The sequence below is a fragment of the Tachypleus tridentatus genome, chromosome 13 (genome assembly GCF_004210375.1).
Source record: "Tachypleus tridentatus isolate NWPU-2018 chromosome 13, ASM421037v1, whole genome shotgun sequence".
NCBI classification, from domain to species: domain Eukaryota; kingdom Metazoa; phylum Arthropoda; class Merostomata; order Xiphosura; family Limulidae; genus Tachypleus; species Tachypleus tridentatus.
Window position 1 is genome coordinate 55,366,358 of NC_134837.1, and position 13,558 is coordinate 55,379,915.

General features: G+C 33.6%; 1 protein-coding gene across 2 annotated transcripts; it reads left to right on the top strand.

Moving 5' to 3' along the window:
- Window positions 1-7,593: 7,593 nt before the first annotated feature.
- Window positions 7,594-13,123, top strand: LOC143238295 (adenosine receptor A2b-like). 2 transcript variants are annotated; one of them, XM_076478386.1, is made up of 3 exons: window positions 7,594-7,690; window positions 10,678-10,810; window positions 11,337-13,123. In XM_076478386.1, exon 3 carries the CDS (start codon window positions 11,594-11,596, stop codon window positions 12,623-12,625), a length of 1,032 nt encoding a protein of 343 aa, XP_076334501.1. In that variant the 5' UTR covers window positions 7,594-7,690; window positions 10,678-10,810; window positions 11,337-11,593; the 3' UTR covers window positions 12,626-13,123. The 2 variants fall into 2 exon arrangements, with proteins under 2 accessions (XP_076334501.1, XP_076334502.1); XM_076478387.1 differs by lacking the exon at window positions 7,594-7,690 and adding an exon at window positions 9,346-9,454.
- Window positions 13,124-13,558: the final 435 nt, after the last annotated feature.

Genomic DNA, 13,558 nt, shown 5'->3' on the forward strand with positions numbered 1-13,558 from the left:
AATCTTCCGTCATGCCAGCTAATTTAAATTTTTGATGCTTTTCTTTAATTATTTTTATACCTTTTGTCTTTTACTTGCAGTTACATTTTTCTTTCTAGAACGAATATATTTATCTTGAATATTTAAACATGTTTCTTTAAAAGTTTCCCGAATTTGTTCAGTGTCTCCAAATAATCCAGCTACTCAACGCACAACATATAATTCTTATCCCATTGCTTCAAAATTTGTTGTTTTTTAAATTTGTAACAAACTTATCACTATTCCTAATCTCCGTTTGCAGCAATCCATTGAACCTGATAGAATAATGACAACTTGAACCCAGATGTTTCCCAGTTTACTCCATATCAACTATTTCTATATTAGAAGTCAGCAATAAACCTAAAATAGCATTATTGTTTCTTATAAGTTCTAACAATTTTTCATGGTGTGTTTGTTTGTTTTCGGAATTTCGCACAAAGCTACTCGAGGGCTATCTGTGCTAGCCGTCCCAATATAGCAGTGTAAGACTAGAGAGAAGGCAGCTAGTCATCACCACCCACCGCCAACTCTTGGGCTACTCTTTTACCAACGAATAGTGGTATTGACCGTCACATTATAACGCCCCCACGGCTGGGAGGGCGAGCATGTTTGTAGCGACGCGAGCACGAACCCGCGACCCTCGGATTACGAGACGCACGCCTTACGCGCTTGGCCATGCCAGGCCCGTCATGGTGTGAATCCTTTCATAAACTGGCAAAGAATTATTATAATTAATTATACTTGTTTTGAGACATTAGTGTTAAGCCTAACATTTTTTATCTTGTTCTCTAGAGACTTTAAAAAATCAGAAAAATGTATAATAATAACACTACATACACTATCCTCGTTATAGCTGACTATAGGTTTTGCTTAATGCATTGCTTAGAGATCGAACTGAACAGAACATATACAAAAGAGGTAAAAAATATTTTGTATTAGCCATTTCTTATAATAACAATAGTTATGGGGTGAATTTCTTTTTCAAGTAAGCAAATCATGATTATAATACACTATGTAACACAAATTTTGTTCCTGGATAGTATGTGTTATTTCATAATTGCTTATGTTGTAAAAGTACAAAGAATGACCATCATTCTCTTCAAACTTTGCTTTTATGACGTGTAAAATAAAATTTAAAAATTAACCTATTTTCTATGTAAAAACGGGCAAATCTGCACATTTTCATTTACATAAGGTCTGAATGAAACAACACATAAATCACGATTTACATGTATTTATACTAAAGTTATACAAAAATGTTTAGAGGTGAGTAGTTTTTCTAGATTTGCGACTGTAATGTAAATCACATTCACGTATCAGCCTCGAGATATTGTCTTCTATTATGTTTTCGTTATACGCTCTTTGGTAGTGGCGTTCAAACTCCAGTACATCTTGGTGGAAGCGCTCGTCTTGCTCCTCTGAATATGCTCCCATGTTCTCCTTGCATTTTTCAAGATGATCGTCAAGAATATGGACTTTCAGGGACATCCTGCAGCTCTTTTTGCCGTAGTTCTTCACCACAGTCTCAACCAGTTTCACGTAATTTTCGGTCTTGTGATTGCACAAGAAACCCCGAATCACTACGACAAAGTTGCCCGAAGCTTTTTTTCCTTCCTACTGAGCTTCTTGGGGAATTGTGTGCACTCCAGGATCTTCTTTATTTGTGGTCCAACGAAGACACCAGCTTTAACCTTTGCCTCAGACAGTTTAGGGAAGAAGTCTCGAAGAGATTTGAAGGCTGTAAACTCCTTATCAAGAGCTGTGACAAGTTGTTTCATAAGACCCAATTTTACGTGCAATGGTGGGAACAACACCTTCTGGAGGTCCACTAGTGGCTCACATTTAACATTGTGCCTCCTCACAGAGAACTCGGTCGGTAGTGATAAATTGACCACATACACAGCAGAATGCGTCTGGAGAATGCTTGCGGCTTTTTTTTGCCATCTCTGATAAAATCAGATAAGTCCATGTGTTCACTTAGGCAGCTAGAACTAAACTGAAGTGGTGAGCGGTGAGCCCCTGTATATATATTACTATGGAAAGTTCCATAAATTACTAAAAGTTTCTTGAAAATTCTCGTAAGTTCTACATCATTCTAGAAAATTCTTGTAAGTTCGATAAAATTCTCTATCAGCTACTCAGCACTGAATCTTCCTGGAATGTTCTGGAAAATGGGTAAATTTGAAAATTTCATTATTCAGGTCACAAAAGCAAAGTACAAAGAGAAAAATAGGTCTTTCATTTACTTTAGGCATAAGCAATTTAGAAATAACACTTTCTGCCCAGGAACAAGAAAAAGTAAAAATTTTGTTACATAGTGTTATACTTTTAGGCCTATTAAATATATCAGAGCTATATTCTTTATCTAGTCTATTAAGAATTTTCCAAAATTGGAAGAGTGTATAATAACTGTATTCCAACAAAAGTATATATCACATTAATTGCTATGTATCAATCCGAAGCTTATCACGTCAGCCGGGACACAACAAACATTCGTGGTCGAAACACCTTTTACATGCGCCATTTGATGATACAATAACAGTTGTTACGGTGTGAATGTATTTTACAAGCGGTGAAAATACCATTATGATTTAACTTACATATTATAATACCTTTGTATTAGACATATTTTATTTTTCACATTGAATTCTTTATCTTAGGAATTTACAATAATTCAAAGTAAACTGGCCCGGCATGGCTAAGTGGGTTAAGGCGTTCGACTCGTAATCTGAGGATCGCGGGTTTGAATCCTAGTCCCACCGAATGTGCTTTATGGTTGACTATATATATATATTATATAATCCGCTAGGCATTAAATTGTTATTAAAAATATTCTTGAATTGAAATTATAGGTTATGCCGTTCTTATTTTTTAGAATAATTCTTCAATAAAAGTCAGTACTGCAATATAATTAGTTGTTTGTGGAACTTCTAGTAGTCTTTGTTAATAAAATAAGACTAGCTGGGATACAAGTGTCCTGAATGAAAGTCATGTATCCACGATTAATAAAAGGTTATGTTAGAGCATGAAAATTTGATTCTCTTACATACAATTTTTAAAAAATGTCAATAAGAATAGCAATACACAAAATGTAAAGCCATAGATTTGCAAGTAGATCCTCATGCACCCAACAAACCTTCATGCCAAATCTGATGAAGACACATCAGCAGTGGTGAAGTAGTGGTAAACAAAAACCGCAAAATCACTCATGAAATGCGCGAAGTCCAAAACTGAAAATTTGTGTGTATTTCTCTATGGACCTAATAAACCTTCATACCAATTTTGGTAAAGCTCCATCCATATCGTGGGAATTATTTACATGAGCATATAACAGACAGTACTATTATGTTTATATAGATGGTGCTAGAGCATTAAATCTGTGCGTCATGTATTCACGACTTCGTATCTGTACTTTGAGAATGGAAAAAATAAAGTTCTCTGTGACTGGAAACGGAGGCAAAAATATAAACACGGGAAAGTCGTAACTCCTATTGCAAATATACATACGCATAGGTGAAAAATTTCGCGAAATTGGGGATTGCACATCGCGTAATAAAAGTTTTTTTCCAGTTTCGTATACGCAAGACTTCCATTATAATATGATGTCACTGTTATAGACAACACAGCTTATAAACCCCAAACTTAGAGTTGAGAAATCTAACTGATTTTATTGTTAATGTGATTAAACATATAAGAAAGCATTCATTCAACACAACTTACACTAAAAACAGTGCTATTTTGGCAAGTTCTCCCAATTCAGAGAAGGGTAACAGCCGTTTTACAAGTTTATCGTTAAAAAGTTAGAAAAATTAATTTACACGTCACAGTACAAACCGTTCTTTGATTAAATTATAGAATATTTGAATAATATAGCATTGAACTATATCAAAATTTGGAGGTGAAAATTTCAATTAAAACAGGCGTTAAGCCATTTAAGAATATGAATGGGATTAAAATTACGTAGACAATCCTTAGTTGAGAAAAAACACAGTAGGTTCGGTCTTTTGATTTCCATATGCAAAACTTTGCACAGAATATATATATTGAAATCCTCCTTATTTAGAATTAACTAGCAACGTAAAATATATTCATTTCAAATAACCTCAAAAATTCAAAAGCTGGAAATACTGACAAATATAATTCCAGAAAGGTAGCATAGCAATATGAAATGAAAACAGTTATGCAAAGATACAAATAAATCTAGATTGTTTCATCTTCCAAATATGGTTTGGCTGACAGTATTTGTATTCTTAAAACATATTAAGTTGATTAAATTAATCACATTTTAATTTTAAATCTAAAACAAATTGCTATTAGGTAAAACCTACCAAACCTACATGTTATGTTTAGAACTAGTTTCTAAATTTCATAGTTTAAGTTTCTTAACATATTAACCGCAATGTTCATAATTTTTAACGTGCAAAAGTAGCACTGCTGTCTACCAGCTATAATTTTTTTTACTAACGTTACCTAACGAGATATAGGGTTAAATCTGTTATATTAAAAACGGTTTTGGTCAAGTAAATCAACAAGTTACCTGCCAACCAATACCAAAATAAACCGGCGTTTTTTGGCGTTTTTTACATTGTGTAATGCCACGCTACGCTAAACGTTTGGAGGGAATGATATATAACAGTTCGTTCTGATACAAATCATTCTTACATTTAGATCATAAAGATGTTTGTATATCAGCGGTTTAAAATTTCTAAGACAGATATATATATATTTAATGGCATTTAAATACAAAAGAATATGGATCAACCTGGAGCGCCAGGACCATCTAGAGAAATACTACAATCAATCGCACTCCAGCCATGTTAAGCGTAGTGTCTTGTAACAGGTCAGAATCCACAAACTTAAAGCTCAGTACATAATAAACAAACGAGGCCAATACGATATAGGATCACCAAAATAAGACTTATAATCTTATCTCCTGCTCAACTATCGTATACCTTAAGCAACTGTTTATATTTACTATTCCTTATAAAGACATTCTGGTGAAGTTGCCAGAAAAAAAAAAAGACTCAATTTTTGTGTTGAAACATGTGCTGAGAAAGCGTTGTTCTTGAACAGCAAATGGATTATAAGGAAAGTGGCGGTGTTCTTTGATTATGACAAGTCTTAAGAAGTATCGTTTAACCGTAGAAACTATGTTGCAGTGCCATTATCAAAAGGCATGGTCGTCAGACAGAGTAAGAACAAACGTTGTAATATGTACTGCAACGACGAGGTGATGTTCTATAACTGTTTCAAATACAACGTTTTCAATCCACGGTGTAGCTTTTTTTCCAATTCCTAGAGCTTCTAGGTTTTAATAACCTTGTTGAGCAAAGGATCAAATATAGAAAAGTTTCAGGTTATCAGGAAATAATAGTATAATGCTTCTAGTACTTTATTATTATTCAATAATTGCACATTTACAAGCAGAAGCTGAATAATACTGACTGCACAATTCTTCTAAACGAAATGCGTGTCATGTTTTGAACATTATCAATTATAACGAGTGACAGCTTGCATTATCTGAATTTTTAATTGAAATATATTGCATTTTGTGCTGAGTTACAAAGTAAGCTACAATTCCGTAACCTTTGGTTTTAAGCTTTTAATGAAATGTTTAAGAATCAAGAGGGCAGCGTGGCTGAGTGGTTTATCATTCTCGTCCTTACACCACTTGAAACCGAAGTTCTAGAAAACAGGCCCTGTGTGCTTTGTAAAGATACGACAAGGATTTAGCTACATTAAAATCAAAGCTATTAAAAACCACTTAGCTTAAAATCAAAATAATAATAAAAAATGCTCATTACTAATTTATCTAAGGAAAAGAAACTAACACTGGCTTAAGTTTCATGCACATAGTAGTTATAGCTCGTATGCCTGCTGATGCTATCCATTTTAAATTAGAACATGATTATTACCTACGATATGTAAACTCCAAGTAAACATCTTTGCAAGTTGACACTCCGTGATGCCTAAAAAGACATATAAAGTGTGCGTCTTTCTTTATATTTCACTTTTGTATTTTTTACTTACAATTTTCATTGAATGACATTAAACTAAGAAAAAATGACGTTCAATACGACTGTAAGTTTTGAAGCATTAATTAGAACATACAATATTTCTTATTGGACAGAGACTGACTCCATGGCTAGTGTGCTGGACTACGGGTCGAACATTTGCATCCCGTTATCACTTAAAATTCATTTTGCAAGTATGAACATGCCTTAAGGATGAAGATCAAACTGTTCGTTTATACAAGAGTGACCCAGGGGTGATGATGGATGTTGTTAATTCCCTGTAGTCTATCAGCTCCAAATTATGGCAAACAGTCCAGTAGCTGTGCACGAATATCCGAAAAACAAAGAGAATTTTGATGGAACTTTGTAGAATGGACGGCAAATGCCTGTTGTGAAGACACAAGTGTAGAGAACGACGTTTCGAAAGCCTTTCGCCTTTCGTCCTCAGGTCGAAGGTGGAAGACTTTCGAAACGTGGTCCTCTACACTTGTGTTTCCACATCAGGCATTTGCCGTCCATTCTACAAAGCTTCATCATGAACACTCTGTCTAAACAATCTATAAAAGAAGGAATATCTTGTATTACTGTGGAAAAACAATTGATCTCAGGATTGTGAAAACTGAAACTTTGCTGTAAGTAACCGTTAATAATTACAAACAGTTAAACAGTTGTAAGAAAACACAAACCATCAACAATAGTTGTCTTTTATATTGTGTGATAACAGTGAAAGAAAATAAATTTAACTTAGAAATGAAGAAACATTAGACTTTTGAACCCAGGATTTATATTTTCAGTTGATATAGTTTAGCTAAATGTTGCTGGAAGTTCCGCGTGACTCGTTAAAGCAGATATTACTTTTCTTAATGTGAAATATAATGAAGTATGAATTTACCATCCACTTAAACCTGAAGTTTCGAGTTTGTTAATATCCTACGATGTTTGTATTATTTAATGGGCTTCTATGATAAGAACTTATTAGTGGTTAAACATTTGAGACCCCTTGGACGAGGTCCACTGAACACGAACTTTAACATTATTTTGTCATCATGCTATTTTAAAAAAATTGGTTCCTGTTTGCTATATACCAGGGAAAGCAATGATATCAGTGTTGAATAAGTAAAACATACCCCAGCACCTGAAAGTAGCTTTCTGCCCTCTGAAACAGATGTTTGGTTCTCACAGCGATAAACAACAAGGTAATATAACATTGATGACTCAGCAATATTTATCCAATGACGTAATGAGGCCTATATTTGTGGATAAACTGAAACCTTTAGAGATATTTTATTTTAAAAAGCCTCCAGTTGAAGGAACATGACACAAGAGAATGAGTTCCTTGTTCTTAACAGGAGACTGTTTAACATTCACGTACTTGTGTGACTCGGCATATTATCGACTGGTTGTTCCTTGGGTTTAGTGTTTAGTGAAATTAAAACCAGCATCGGTAAATGCTTACTCTTATTAGTCAAATTCTCCAAATAGAATTCTACTTTATACTCACATTGTTTTTATTAGTGAATTTTAGGGCAACAAGTGTTCTTAAAACCAAATGCAAATAAAACAATATCATCAACATTGGCTAAACTGATAATGCTTAATTGACTAGCATTCTCTGCATAGTATGTATGAGGTGGATCTGATTGATACCAGTGTTCAAGGTGAGTTAGTGCTTAAAGTTATTACATAAATAATATCTCTAGTAGTCTGTTATTCAACTTTTATTCTACTCTTTGGTAAACACTATTGTTTTCTTTAAAGTGTCGTGAAGGTATGGGCAAGGTAACATTAGTTGAAGTTCAGAGTATGAAGGAAAGCGGCCAACTTTTTGCCAGTCTCCATAGAATTAGGGGATTACAGTCCTCTAAGTCATTAGAAAATGATTGAAGTGAGAATATATAATGGCTTTCTTTCTAAGTTTAGTCGTTATAGAGACCACAAAAACCCTATGGTTATGAAACATCATAATACGATTTATGGGAAACATGTTTCATTGTCGAAAAAAAAACAGGGTAAAAGTAGGTATAGATAGATTCGAGAAAGGAACTTAAAAGAAAGGGATATATCGAAAAACATCAGAAACTAATAAATAGATAAAGTAAAAGGGTAATATTCTGTCTGTAAGGAAAATCAAAACAGTATGTAAATATTGATTACTAGTAACAAATAACAATTTCTTATGTTTACATTGGAGTGAGTCAATTCCTTATAGGAATAAGAACTACCTAAATAAAGTTAAGAGGTATAAATAGGAAAAGCAAGATACAAGTATAACACGATAATAACACTTCCTAACAAAATGATAAATACAACATAAACATAACAAATTGCTATTTGCTACTGTTAATCATCAACATATAGATGTATAAATAGGTTCTTACTGACAGATTGTTACTATCTTTCTTTACCCTACTCTCGGTTTATTCCTTTTTCCCATCTTCTCTCATCTCTTTTGCCTTTTATTGTTGAAATTTATCTTTTACATTCATATTGTAAACCTGTTCAAACTGGTTTCTTTCTGTCTCATATTCCACCGGTTTCTAGTATATTTGGATTATAACATTTCAGGACCGTAGAAAGCCATATAATCTCCATACGAGGTGAACCTAGGAAGGTAGTCACAGTACCCGCTCACTCAATCATTTTGTAATAACTTAGAGTAATATAATCTTCTAATATTTAGAGACTGTCTATAGACTGGCCGCTTTTTCACATTCTAAGCTTCAACTAATGTTACCTTACACCTAACTTCATAACACGACGTAACATTAAAATTGTATAGTGTACATTTGCAGTGATTCTATTCTAATGACTTTATCTGATTAAAATTGTTCAAGTAAAAACAGCCAAGATAGAATAAAAAATTAGCAATGTAAAAATGTGACATTTGCAGAAACAAAACCAAGTTACATAAAATGTAGTCTGTAAAAATAAAGTAATACTACATTCGGAATAATAGTGTTTAGAACTGTTCAAAAAACTAAGAACAATGACGATACTGTATTTTGAAGAGCTGTGACAATGCCTCATAAATAGGCTAAAATTCGATCCTGTTTATATAATTATGGTAGTAAGTTTTATTTAACTTGGCTGGAATCACTGCTGTGACCGTAGATTTCTCAAATTAAACACAGTGTTAAATTTAATGATTTTCAAGTTTCCGAAAATAAGACATTTGCTTTCTTGATACTCGATTCTTTACTTGAAGAAGCTGTATAACAATAATTAAAAGATAATTATCAGAATTTTATGCGAAAGTAAAGAAGAATATAATAATATGTCAACCGTACCATATCTTCTATATCTGGGGCCGATGAGGCATTTTGTCCAATATCAGGGGTAATCAGGCCAGTTAGGAAGTAAGGGAGGTAATAGTGGCCTGAACAACATTTAGGTCATCAATTACTTCAACAAGACTTTTCGAAGTAAGTTTGACTGTATTTTAAAAGTTTATTTTTGCGTATTCATTTTAAATCTAATTTATACTTAAGGGTTAACACTAGATTTGTGGACTTACAACGCTAAAATATGGGGTTCAATTCCATGTGGTGGATGGAGCACATGTGTCCAATTGTGTAGCTTAACATTAATACAAATAATCATTTTTAATTTTTCATTATTATACAACAAATGATCTGAATCCTGCGTTAACTTTGTTGCTGAATTTATCCACATGCTATAGTTGTTAAGCATATATAAGTAATATGGGGAAGGTAAATCAAAAATGAGAGCATCTACTAGTTTAAACAAGTGAGTTTACTTCATATAAATAGACAAACTTGCACATTGTACTTACAAATGACTTGCAGTGTTCTTCCTGATTGTCTAGATTGTTCATTTATGGCATTTAGTCATTTACATGATGCATCTACTTAGAACATTTCAGCTTTTAAGCGGAATTAAAAGTATTTAAAATATGTATGACATTAAAGGCTTACGGAGCAAAAGGATTTATAACCAAAGCCAGGATGCTAAAGGTTGGAGGTTTTATCAAACTTAAACACACTTGCTAAAGTTTAGAGCAATCATTTAAGCTAGAATGTTAAAGGCTAAAGTAATTGTTCAAGTCAACTAAGCACAAGAAAAGTGAACGTTTTCACATGTAAAGATGAAAGAAAAACAATCCAAACTGTAAACGTAAACCGGTAACAAATCTTATCTGGTTAGAAGGTTCAATTTCTTCCTCCTCTTATTTAACAAACAGAAACTGTAGAGACAGCTTGAGAAAGTGCTCCTACCAAATATTTCATTCCTACTGTAAGGGTTGGAATTCGATTTAATAATCCTGTGAGCAATATTTTACTTATATGAAATTAATCATAAGTTAGGAGCAAATAACAGTTATTCACTACAGAAACGTTTAAAGAACTCAGATTTATCTTGTAGTGCAGAACATTTATTGTGATAGTGATGGTACTTTTCAAGATGGAAATGTATCTATCGGCAAAACAAAATTTATTATAAACATGATTTTTTTTAAAACATTTTTCAATTCATCAAAGTTTGTTGCATGTAAAGCAGATACTAGTATCGTTAAACCAATGCGGAATATTATTGATGGTAGACGTTTCTAATGCTTTCATAAAACAAAAATTTGAGATAATTCTTAATGAAAATTAATCCAATATACTTTTTTTTAAATTTGCAGCTTTATTGCCAAACCAAATTAGCGATGTTGTGACAGCTTATTATGATCCAGTGCAGTATTAAACCTTACTAAGTAGATGTTGTACATTTTATACCTATCTCTTGTACAGAAGGAAACAACAACTCATTACTCAGTAAGTGTAATTTAATTAACAAAACTAATGATATCACTACTTAAGATGATATTGCCTCGTGCTTTGTATTTGCCTTCTTAACTCTTAAGCATACTGAACTAATATGTATGTTTGTGATAAGTTGTGAAGGTGAAAGTACAAAAAAGACTAAAATATTTAAGTTTTAAATGTAGAAAGTAAATCATATTTAACTAACATATTACACTAACCGTTAAAACATTTGATGAAATTAAAACTAAGTCAATATAAAGTATAAGTATCCCTCGGTTTATGTACGAAGCTCAAAATAAAAGTATTCAAGTTTATATGTTAAGCGAGTCTATTTTTTCTTAGAGCAAAGCCATATCTACCTATCTGTTATGTCTACTGAGGAGAATCGGACTATATATTAAGTGTTTCTAAATAATTTATTTTAGATGTCTAACTGTTCATACTGCCTACTTTTTATATCTTAAAACTTTGTGGCTACCTTGTTGCATTTTATTTTCTTTAGAAGAAAAATACATTTGATTCTCAATCTTTACAGAAATACAAATGAAGAAAGAAATGCACACCTCGTCCATCGACATAATTGTGCTCAGAAGTTCATAGGAACTCTAAATTAATGGAAAAGTATTGTTTGGTTACGACGGAACAAAACAACAATTTCTATTTGACAAACATATCAAGTTTAACTCAGTACTACTATCATAATCATTATTGAAATAAAATATAGCTTCTTATAGCTGTATTTCATCTTTACAAAAAATTTGTAAAATAAAGAAAACGTTTGTTATTTCAATTATGTTTCCGTTACCTTTGAACGTCAAATTAAACGCTACAGTTCCTGATAACAGCTCCACTTTTGTATCACTCTACTCTTCTTTTTTAACTGACTACTTTATTGTAACCGCTACCATTGAGACATTACTTATGGTAGCCATCCTTGCAGAGAACTTCTTAGTGGCAGTCGTGGTCCTCCGGTCACCCCACCTCCGGACTTACACTAATATGTTCTTGCTGAGCTTGAGTGCTTCGGATGCATTAGCTGGAGTCTCCATTTTCGTGATTGTACTGACAATCCTGAAACCCATAGTGACAGAGTATATTCCATCCTGTAAACTGAGGTATGCTATGTTGATGACTTATTGGATGGCATCAATTCACAGTCTTTTAGCCATTACTTTTGATCGTTTAGTGGCCATAGTTTATCCTCTGTATTACCGAATTTTTATGACCAAGTTACGAGTAATCATTGTTTTGGGCATAATTTGGTCATACAGCATTGCCGTGGGCTCTACCATATTTGTATTAAATGAGCCACCAGTCATAAAGAAACATGTCTGTGATTTGCTGATTAACACGTCTCGTGATTATTTGTTTTATTGCGCATGCAATTTCGTGTTAGTAGTAATGTTAATATTTTTATGTTACTGGCGCATATTTCTGGTGGCTCGTGATCAGGCCCGAAGATATCCTCCTGGATTTCAATCACCATACCTACACAACTCTCAAAAAAGCCGGCCCATGATGAAAGACAAGAAATATGTCCAAACGTTAGCCATGGTAATTGGAGTACTTGTAGCTTGTTGGGTGCCTCTAGTGGTCATCCTTCTTTTTGAGCTGATACATGGAATCACATATGGCATGCAAACCGCTCGAATCATCGCCAGCTTTTTCTCTCAGTTTAGTTCATTCATTAATCCTGTTGTTTACACGTGGCGAAACAATGAATTCAGCAGTGCCCTGACAAAGATATGTAGTAGGAATAAAATTAAGCCCTCTCAGATGCTCTTCGTCTCTACTGTCCGCACTACAAGCTTTACTACTCCTTGAAAATACGCGATACTCATCCATCTCCTTTCTTGGCACACTTTTCTGTTTCCTTAAAAATGCTAAACTACTATCCAAATACATCGAAATGTTTCCTGACGAGCCTATTGTTTACAAATATTAATAGTTAATTTTTTGCCTATAATTTTCACACCAATATGTCTTGTTTTGCTTATAAAAAGAAACTACAACTTGTCACAGTTTTTCCCGCCCACCACCTTTCTACGTCTGTTTTGTTTGTTTTTGGAATTTCGCACAAAGCTACTCGAGGGCTATCTGTGCTAGCCGTCCCTAATTTAGCAGTGTAAGACTAGAGGGAAGGCAGCTAGTCATCACCACCCACCGCCAACTCTTTGGCTACTCTTTTACCAACGAATAGTGGGATTGACCGTCACATTATAACGCCCCACGGCTGGGAGGGCGAGCATGTTTGGCGCGACTCGGGCGCGAACCCGCGACCCTCAGATTACGAAGCGCACGCCTTAACGCGCTAGGCCATGCCGGGCCCAACCTTTCTACGTCTCGAAATATTCAGAACTTACACAATAAAATCTTTTGCTTCTGCATTTTCTTTGGCAAAAGCAAAACACTGCTTCTACTGTTTCGAAAAGCGTGTTTTCCTCTTATATAAATGGTTATCCACCGTAGTACATGAAATTTTATTGCTTAAAACAACCAGAAAAGATTAGCTGATATTTTAAGACCATAAGATTTTAAACTATTTGTAAGTGAATTTATAATATTGTATTGAATATATGTTGTGTAACGTTTTTGTATCTTTTGTTCCATTGTTCAATAAATTAAAAATACGACTTCGTCAGTGTTATTTTATTGTTTGTAAATAAGTACATAACATTTATATTAATTCACATTTCTTTCTGTCAGACTAAAGTATTATAAGTGCAGTATTTCTTAACAGTTCAGTCTTTGAATATA

Coding starts and splice junctions, on each gene's coding strand:
- LOC143238295 (XM_076478386.1), top strand. CDS start 11,594: ATGTTTCCGTTACCTTTGAACGTCAAATTAAACGCTACAGTTCCTGAT.